Source organism: Centruroides vittatus, unplaced genomic scaffold (assembly GCF_030686945.1).
Source record: "Centruroides vittatus isolate TY-2023 unplaced genomic scaffold, ASM3068694v2 contig_628, whole genome shotgun sequence".
Taxonomy (NCBI): domain Eukaryota; kingdom Metazoa; phylum Arthropoda; class Arachnida; order Scorpiones; family Buthidae; genus Centruroides; species Centruroides vittatus.
This window is the reverse complement of record NW_027122385.1, coordinates 5,881,166-5,891,818: the sequence shown is the minus strand read 5'-3', so window position 1 is coordinate 5,891,818 and position 10,653 is coordinate 5,881,166. Positions and strand designations below refer to the sequence as shown.

The 10,653-nt window shown below is 29.6% G+C and overlaps 1 protein-coding gene across 1 annotated transcript in view; it reads right to left on the bottom strand.

The window, feature by feature from the left end:
* Positions 1 to 10,653, bottom strand: part of LOC136979580 (rho-related GTP-binding protein RhoE-like) — a 51,645-nt gene that overhangs the window by 23,897 nt on the left and 17,095 nt on the right. The window contains exon 2 of the mRNA XM_067275599.1: positions 5,028 to 5,203. Within this exon, the coding sequence (XP_067131700.1) occupies positions 5,028 to 5,123 (96 nt within the window). The 5' untranslated portion in view covers positions 5,124 to 5,203. The remainder of the gene's footprint in view (positions 1 to 5,027; positions 5,204 to 10,653) is intronic.

The window sequence follows — 10,653 nt, the reverse complement described above, 5'->3', positions numbered from 1 at the left end:
AAAATCAATTTAAAATAAGGAGTAATTTATATCTGGAATAAATAATAATTTAGCAATTAAGAACAAATATATTTTCCTTATTCCCATGTTTAAGAATATAGAAAAATTTATAATTAAATAACTGTAAACAGTTATATATTTGGTCAAAAAACACCCTCCCTCCAAGAATTTTTGGACTCATGGGACCTTATAATGTAAAGAAATGCAAAAAATTTGGGAGTTGTTCTGTATGTATGAATGTTAGTGTTTTGGGGGGTCATCCTGTTTGAAGCTTAATAACTCCCGTGTCTTTAATCGAAAATTTTTGAAGTTTTGCAGGGAGGTTTGTGTATTAAGGGGGTCCACGCTGTTAAATTTTGGTAGGTAAAGGTCAAGGGAGTGAGGAGATATAGGAGATCATGTGTCATACCTCGAATGGGGTCGGACTTGACTAGTTATTAGCCTTTGCAAATTTTATAAAACTCATCTCTATCCTAAAAATTAATGATACAAAATACAACAGATGGCGCCACGCATAATTTTAACTATTTTGCCGGATAAGTTACGAAAATCATTGCTGGATTTTTTTTTTTACATCGTAATAAACATGCTGAATGGCTGCCAACGTTAGTGATGTTTTTATTAACAATAAAAATCCCTAACCTTAAATTTTATAAACTATAAACAAACGTTTTGATATAGGGAAAAAATGTTTTAAACTTTTATTTTTATTCAATATCGTTATAAATTGGAGGGGAAAAAAGTCGAAATTTTTAACAACTTTTAAAGTTATTGTTAAAGTTAATCAACTCATAAACGTTGTTTCGTAGGAGGAGGAGAGGAAGAGGAGGAAGAGGAGAGTGAGAGAAAAAGAAAAAAGAAAAAAATTTAATAACAATAGAAAGTTGTAGACTGAGGAAAGAACTGATTAAAACCCAGTGAAGAACTTCAGGCTAAGATTCTAGACATCGTTAAAACGAGGTTGCTATAAATAGATCTAATGAAACTTGGAAAAAAATCTATTGGCTTTCGACAATTAGAAGATACTTTCACTTAGGCGATTCTTGCTTTGAAACTCATCCACGCTGTGTTAACACGGTTTCTTGGTACAATTAATTTCAAATTGGTTTAGTAACCTTCCAGTTCTTAATAGTTCAAACGCTTTAATCTATATGACTCAACGTCCATTCAAATAATCTCGAATGGTAACTGGATATAAGTGGTAATGAGTTTATTTCGTTATTTCTTACCACTCTTCAACTACTACACACGCTTATTAATCACCTCGTTTAGATAAATTTAACGGACAGTTTTTATGTAATTTCTTATTTTATAAATTGCTCTCTTGCAGTTACTGATTCACATGCAATTATCCTGTAATGTCGATCGTTGTTTTCGCACCATTGGCACACTAAAGTCTCGACAGTGAACATTGTAACTCACGTAGTAAACAAAGTCCAATTGGGAGCAATAACTAACCACTGAACTGAGATAGAAACAAAATTGGCCATTTCTTTTATCTTTTTCGATTTTACCATAGATATATAATGGTCTTTGCACTCATCCACAAAGGATCTTTTGTATTCTACTCTTCGTAAAGATATAAAATCTCTTATAAATTTTGAAACATAAGAGACATTTTTCCCCCATTAAATCACAGAAAACAAATTAGAAATTTCTTGTATCTTTGCATTTTCCATAATTACGAAGAGACAAAGCTATTATTATCAGTAAAAAGAAAGGAAGAAACTTTTATAAAGATCACATATCTAGAAAATGTTAAATGATCTGTATAAGTCTCCTGAAAGTCGGGAGGTCACTAAAGCAAATTAGTTAACTTCTCAACATCATTTGCCAATTCTTGAAGGATATTCCCTTGAGTCTTGTCAATAAATGACAGGAATTTTTGTAAAGTTTCTAGATCATATCATTAGTTTAAATGAAAAATTATATTTTTTCTTATATATATATTAAAGTAAATCAATAAGTTTAAAATGGGGAAAGGGAAATAATGTCAATCTGTAGGTGTTAGATGCCGTACTGGAAATTAGATTCTCAAAAACTCAGCTTCAATTTAGAAGAACTGCACATCATCTTTACTTTATTATGAAGTTATCTTCCTCTCAGCTTTACTAAATTGATAGGAAAACAGAAAAAAATTATATATATAGGCCCTATATATATTTTTTTTTCTTTCGTCCTATGTTCTTGATTTAGTATCAACTTTTTTCTGTTTTTGTTCCCATTCTAGAAAACCGGTCAGTAAATTTTTGAATTATTAATCTTCCATTTTTATCTCCAAAAACTATGCCAATGTCATTGATAATTTTACTTTCAGAATGTTGTCAAGAATTGACTTTAATTTTTTTCCTTTTTGCTTAAATATTAATGTGCTGCTTAATGAAATTTCAAGCTCATACCTAATTATAAAGGGAAAACAAGTAAAAAAAATTTATATTGTTTTCTCGTAGATGAAAATGGAGAAAATAAGAGTAAAATTTAAGTGTTTTCACATAAAATATAGGCATAATTTTTGTTTTGAAAATTTCCTAAAATATTTCATATATAGAAGAAAAAATATCTTTCAATGAGTTGTGTAACTTTCCCGGTAAAAGAGCTTAAAATTGCATATAATGCCATCTTTTGTCAGATTTTATTAAAAACTCTTTACCTTTTATTAAGGATGGAGATGAGTCTTATAAAAAAAATTGAAAATGCTAATAATGAGTAAAATCATAAAGTCTAACCCTACTCGAGATATGACATATAACCCCCCTCTATCTCCGAAACATCTCGACCTTTAACCACCAAAATTTAACAGCAACAAAACCCCTAATACCCAAATCTCCCTGCAAAATTTCAGAAATTTTAGACTAAAGGTATGGAAGTTATTAAGTTTAAAGTGGGTGACATCTATACATACAGAAAACCCACCAACGTGTTTGCATTTGTCCATGTTTGAAGGTCTCCTGAGTCTAAAGTGTAAAAATCTTTGGAGGGGTCACTTTCCTCTGTTATATGTAACAACCGGGAAAGTAAAACAGTATAAAAAATAAAGAATTTCGTGTATATAATAGCATGCAAAACGAACATTTCATGAATGAACTGTGTGCAAACCATAACTTTTTTCATTTAAATTCTTTTTTTTTATCTTGTTGTTGCGTACATTAACACTTGGAAATTCGAAACACGTGTTTAATTTCTTTCTCAGAAAACTTCATTTTTTGGGCCAAATATATAATACACGACAATGTTTTCATTCCTTTACATTAAGATAATTAACTCTAACTGGATTCAAAGATGGCACACCACCCCAACACCAGTTCATCTTTTTCTGAATGAGGTGATGCTCGCTAGAACTTTTACATCTCCTTAAAAAAAACCATAAAACAAGTTCTGTGAGATGCAAATTCGCTCTACCCTCATCACTGTTTATCTGTAATAAATTACTTCACGAGAAGTAGAGCGTGACGGACAGATTCTCGTGAAAATCTCAAGCATACGTGCCGTACAGTAAGTAAGCAGTTATTTTCGTTATCCAGTATACATAATACACAAATTTTTGACTGTTTTCTCGGTGATTTTATATAAATTTGCTGTTAAATTTCGTTACCATGTCCGAAAAAATTGAACCCAGATAGAAATCAGTCGCTGCAGTTTTTTATTTTTTTATTTTTTTAAGGAAGCTGTCAATGTTCTAATGCCATTATCGATGATATAGAAGCGTAGATCTGATGCTGATTACCTAAAAGGGGAGTGGATAAATCTAGTGTTGTAAGAGCCCCAACTCTTTGAAGATTTTTGATCACGCAATTGCTAAATTTTATCTAATGTTTCGTGCAGATTACGTACTAAACGATGACGTGCAATGCTTACTACACCATTTCCTACAACTTTCCTTTAAATATAACTTTTAATTTTTAATTATTATAAAATTTAAAAATTAACACCGTCATCATTCACGTAACAATTACCGTCCACCCTATACAACGCGCCGACGGTTATACGTTACGCTCTATTTCTGCGAAAATATTCGTAACAAGAAAATTTAATCCAGTGAGTTACGTTTCCACACGAAGGAGGAATTACGTGAAATTATTATATTAAAATTTAAACGCTTTAAAATAAAACTGGTGGCCATTTAAACGGCGCGCGAACAGAAGCCAAGTGAATCTTCATTTAGTATGAATTACAGTGTTCGAAACAATTGGAAATAAATCAATTTTTTTTATATTTTTTAAATATTTTTTCTTTTATAAATTAATTAATAAATCAACGAATTATTTTTACAGTATAATACTTCGCAGACAAAAGCATTTATATATATATATATACGACGAGATGGGTAACATCTGTTTGACTTATAAAAACCAACCATAAAACCTGCATCATCAGAACGAAATTGTTCTATGCATGGCTTATATCAAATAGTCATAACGTGTAATATCATTGGACGAATAGTTTGTGACATCATTTATGACCATGACAACAGTCGTTAGAGGTTCCGATCGTAAATGCAATGAGTCCAAACAAAAGCAGATGTTTAGAATTCGAATTAAAATGGCAAATAAGCAATGAAAGTATAGTAGCTTACGTTTGTAATTTCTAAAGTATCCGTTGGCTAAATATTAAATTTTAATATCCATCCTTTCTTCTCGCGTTTTCTGCGGTCCTTACGTCGAAATTTAATGGGGTGTACACTAAAACTACGCGTAAAAATCACAAATTTTATAGAGCTTCGGTATACTGTTTCATGGGTAAGACGAGGTTAATTTATAATAAATACATAAATTTCTTATATAAAATTACTCCTACAGGGTGGCTCAAAAGTTAGTTAACCGCGTTCGGTTCTGTCCCGAATAGAAATTGTAAATTGCGCTTAAAAAAAAAAAAAATGCTTATTAAACGATAAAATAAGGCAGTAATTTAGTTTCTATAGCGGTTAACTGACTGCTGAGTCACCTTTATTTCTTCTTATAGAAGTTATATGTACAGTACAGTACATAAATTATAAAAATTATAAATAAATAAAATAAAATTAACTTTACCTCTAGAAATTTATCATGTATGAACCGATGTACTAATGACGTTTTTCCACATTTGTTATCACCCACGAGCACTATTTTACAAGTGTATTCTTCCATTGTAAATATTCTGGACTAGTCCAATTAACGAACTGTTTTTTTATAATATGGACGGAATGAGAAGATAAAAAATTGATACCCTACAAAAAAAAATATATTTTGAAAATTAAAATAAAACAAATAACTAAATAAATACAGTAAAACCTGTGTAAACCGGAATCGCACGTTACCGTATATTTTTTCTGTTTTTGGCAGGTTTTTTAACTAAGAAAATCGCTGTCCCGAAGAATTTTACCGTTTTAGACAGGTTTTTTTTTTAAACGTAAGAAAAATTGCTCAGCTCCGAAGAATTTTCGTTTTGGACAAGTTTTACTGTAAATAATAAAATTAATCACGAGGTATATTTATTTTTATTACATTTTATAACAGTTTTACAATTCTTTTAATTATTAACACCTGCTGAAATTTAAAATAAAACCCTCTAAAATTTGTTTTATTTTTAAAATGTCAGCTGATGTAATTTTTCAAAAATGCCATTATGATATTATTTATTGTGTTAAAAGTTTTTATAGTTAGTATATTAATTCATAAAATTACAAACTTGCTTTTAAATAATAGTTTATAAATTTATTTATTGTATAAAAACAAAGGAACATGTCTAGTCGACTTGGGACCAAATATCTTTCTAAGAGAAGTCCCTTGAAGTTGTAGAAAGGTTCTGTTTATAAGAGATTGTTTTTTTTTAAAAAAGGTTGTTTAAACAGGTTCTATTTGAAGAGGTTCTGCTTTAAAGCACAACCTTCCTACAGTTAGTTTTAAGGAACTTTTCCTCGCAAACAAGAAATGCTTGGACCTACATTGACTATACATTTTTCCTTTGTTTTCATGCATAAAGTACATCAGCCAAACTTATATTACACATCTACACACACCCCGTATATGTACACAGGCGAGTTCTTTAATAACAATTTAAAATATAAAAATACGTTTTAAACTTTCGAAATAAATAAAAGTAAAACTCGACTCCAGAAGAAAATATATACAATTTTATAAAGAGATAATTATAGTTTATGTCTTACTCCTGTATGAAAACAGGAAAAAAATAAATAAATTACACACACAGAGAATGCGGTTTATCAAGTCTTGAGCTATTATTATACTTATTTATTAAGATGTAATTGCTTATTAATAATGTCCTCAATGTAAAATGTGGTGTGCGCATTATTACTATTATTATTATAAGCACACTTTATATATATTTTTTACCTTATTTACTGCTAACCGTATAATCACTCATGCAGAAAGTAAATTATATAATAAGCAGAAAGGCAAGCTTATTTAATTTTTTATGATATAAATGAGTCAGTGAAATAACTGATTTATTAGTCAGAATTTATCCTTTAAAAACTTAAGAAGTTATAAAAGATTTTTGACTGGATTTAATGGATAAATTTTAATATTTGCTTTCCTTAAGCGATTAATGAAAAATCGATATAAATTTCATTTGAAATTAACCGAAAATATTATCGAAAACATGACATTACACGAAAAGAATTAAGTAATTTTCCATTAGAACAATTGAAAATGAATAATTTACAATCATTTCGCTTGTTTTCTTTTCTTGTTTTCATTTCCTTTGATTTAATTTCAATTTCAGTTTTACGTTCCTGTGTTGTTTAACACAGAAACGTAAGGCGATCGGTCAAATAGTCATCCCATCTTCAAGATTTTTACATGTTTGGACTCACGGGTCCTCGAAAGGTTCAGAAATGCAAAAAACTTGGAGTATTTTTTTCCATATGTGTGGATGTTAGTGAGAGTAAGGCACGACTTTTTACCCACTTTAAATGCTTAATAACACCTGTGATTTTTGCGGAAGTTTTCTGAAATTTTGCACGAAGATTTGTATATTAGGGGAGAATATTTCTGAAAATTTTCATGGAAATCAGTCCTTTGATTCGGGAGATATGCTTCGACATCCTGAATATCTCCCGAATCAGAGAAAACTGTATGGAAACATATAAAGAATGCTAGGAAAGTCTAGCAACTGTTTTAAAATTTGCTTTAAGATTTTTTAAATAAAAATTCATAAGTATTTAAATAACGATCTTAAAAAAATAATTAATTTTTGAAAAATTATTAAATAAAATAAAATAAAATAAAAAATAAACTACACGAAATATTACAAACTTTTTAATTTAATAATAAATTTAAAATGAAAACACTTAAAAATAGAATAAACTTTAACATTTATTTTTAAAATACAATAAATTTTTACGTAAAAAATTTAAATATATCATATAAATTATCTTTATAATAAATTCGAACCTCTAATAACGACCATCTGCCAACAACGCCCATTTTTTTCCCATCAGTGTCCGTCGTTTAGAGGTTTGATCGCATTATAAACAATTTTAGCGTGGAAAACAGTTGTTTACAGATAGTTTTAATCCCTGAAAATTTGATTTAGGCGAGGGAATAAAAATATTTTCTAACAAAGTTTTCATTAAAAACTCTTCAAAGACGAACATCAAACGTCGGTTACTTCAGCATGTGACATTGTCAGCTGTCACCACTAGTAACAGTCTATCAATTTTACAACAGTAATAATCTTTACGTAATATTGAATCCATATAAAATAATGGAAGAAAAAAGAAATGATAAATGTTATTGAAAATTCTCTAAAATTCATGCATTCACATTTATAGAAGCCGGAATAAAACTAAAAAAAAAGAAACAAAAGAACTAAAATTTAAAAATTCTTTTCTATTTTTACTCCTCTATAACGTTGTTTCCAACATAAATTTTATCTGAAAAAGTAGGGCGAATTATTAATGCATTAAATCGATATTTATCAAGAGGTAGTACGCGTACCCCCAATTACACGCAGAAAGCTGGCGAGGTGGAAAAAGTTGAGAGACTCTGCATAACATTATACTTTTCTATATACTAACCTGATAAGTGTATAGCAGACCTCTGTGGTACGTGACTTACACGATAAGTAGCAAGCTTCATAAAATTATTTTGCTTTATATTACATCGAATGTTAATATAAAGTAAATTATACCCACGATCACTGTGTTACTGATGTCTGTAGTTTGTTACTGATATGTATTATAGCAGTAACTTGTAAGAATACATTACTGTAGGAAAGACTCGTGACAGGTTTATCTCGTTAAGACGGATTTATTTGATTTTTTCTATCAGCAGGGGTGTCTTGATTGCATGAAACTAGACCTACAGAGGTCATTATTAAGCGCACTAAATCAAACAACTGACAAAAACATCCAACAAAACGTTTTTATTTTAATAATATCAGCAGTGTCGTCCGCAATTATAAAGTAAATAGTATCGATTAATTATGATTCGTGCTTGTTGGCTTGTCCTTTGATACGAATCAAGGAATGGAGATAAAGAACAGGCTCATAAATGACTTGTTTAACAGCTCATGTGATAAATAAAATGAAAGAAAAACTGACTTGATTCATGGACGAAACTATAATAATTGTATCAATTTAATTAGATATTTAATTAGATTCTAGAGCAGGGATTCCCAACCATTGGTATGCGAGTTCTTCCGAAAAATTAATAGGAATTACTGTGACAATGCAGAGTTGTAATTTTTAATCACATTTAAATTTTAAAAAATCACACGGCTTCTGCTCAAAAAGTTAACTGAAATGCCCTTAATCTACAATATACGCTAGAGAAATGAAAAAAAAAAAAAAAATCTACTCTGGAAAAGGGAGTGAGCCAGATGGAGGGGGAGGAAACTCATTGCCTCAACTATGTCAACTGATCTACGTATCTGCTTAATTTAAATTCTGGTATGTAAATTCTATACGCAACCTCAATAAATCAGTATAACACCCAATTTTATTGGTCCACATAGCTAATTTTCCCACTTAGTACCTCACAAAATTATTACATATGACCGATCAGTATCAATAACGAATCCAGAAATCTTCCAGAGGGAGTGAAGAAAGGAAACGATATGCCTTACAAAATTCTTTGCCCTGCTGTACACGGGGAAAACTTTCATAAGGGGGAGCAGAGTGACCCACGCACCCCCTAACAACCGATACACGAGGTGTTGAAGGTTGGGGAATTCCAGCTGTAGGGAAATATTTTCTCAGATTTATCAGTTAAAAAATTAGTGTTAAATAGCAGAAATTCGGTTTAAAATGCAACCGATTGACATTATCTGTCATATGCGTCACTAGATGTAATAATAGAGAATTGGAGCATAAATATTTCATACTTATTTAATATATTATATTTTTTTCTTATTTTTAATTAAATACGTCCTCGTAAAAATTCGCATTAAAGAATAAATAAAATAAAATCTTGTTAGAATCGTCGGAAAAATAACCGTGAATGTAAATTTAATTTATTACATTATTAATTTAACAGCGATAAAATCAACACGAAAATCCTTTTCAGTATCATTCAGATTGGGAAAAGTTTTATAGATTAAAGAATATTATTTTTTCTAATTCTTCTTCGTCTTTAATTCATAAATCAATATTTAAATCTTTAATATATTTCGTCAAAAGAAATATATTTTTCTTACTTAAAAACTTGTATAAGCCGAAATTTGTCCTATTTAGCAGGTTCCGTTTCGAACAGGTTTCACTGTATAAAGCTATTTTACTCGAATAACTGACTTTTCGCCCACCATGATTTATCCTCGTCAATGCATTCACTCCAGCAATTTTATTAAATAAATTAGCCAATTTTTAGTGCATTTACTCATAAAAAAGACTAATAAAATGTTATGAAATACTCAAATATTTTCTCATAATATTATTATTATTTTGCGATAGTTTTGCAACGTCTCCGGCATTCTTATCGGATTACTTACAACATCTGTCAACAACCCTCTACAGAAAACGTAAACTGTACGCATTCCATCCCATGTCAAACACTAATACATGCCCTCAAAAATGTAAGAATATTAGTTTAAATTTACAGTAAATAAAACCTGTTCAAAACGGAAAAGTTATTCGGTCTGATTTACACAGGTTTTACTGTATTACATTTTTCTAACTAATGATGATATATCACTATCTCAGGAAAACTTTTATATATTTCCCACGTTCCATTTACTCCTAACTATATCCTCATTAATTTATCCTTGAGGGTTGACTCTCCTATGAAATAATCGATCAAAGATAAGTTATAAGTATTAATTAATTAGAACAGTAGCCAACTTCAACGTTGTTTCAAGACTTAAAGCTAAAAAAAATATATTTTTTAATAAATTAAGCACTTTTATTTTCTTTTAATTTTTAAAAATGAACGTTTTATCGTAAAGAACCTGATTATTTTTTATAATGATGAAGCTGTGTAAAGTGAGATTTATAATCACTGCTCTTAAAGGAATTTAAAAGAATTTGCGCAACTTTCCGGCAAAAAAGTTAAATTTGTGTGTGGCGCCATCTGTTATGCGATTTTATATTTTAAAAAATGGCAAAAGCGCTTTATTTTAAAGGTAGATATGAGTTTTATAAAAAGTTGTAAATGCTAATAACGAGTAAAATTTTTATTAAATCATAGATACAGTACGTCACACGACCTCTATCTCCCC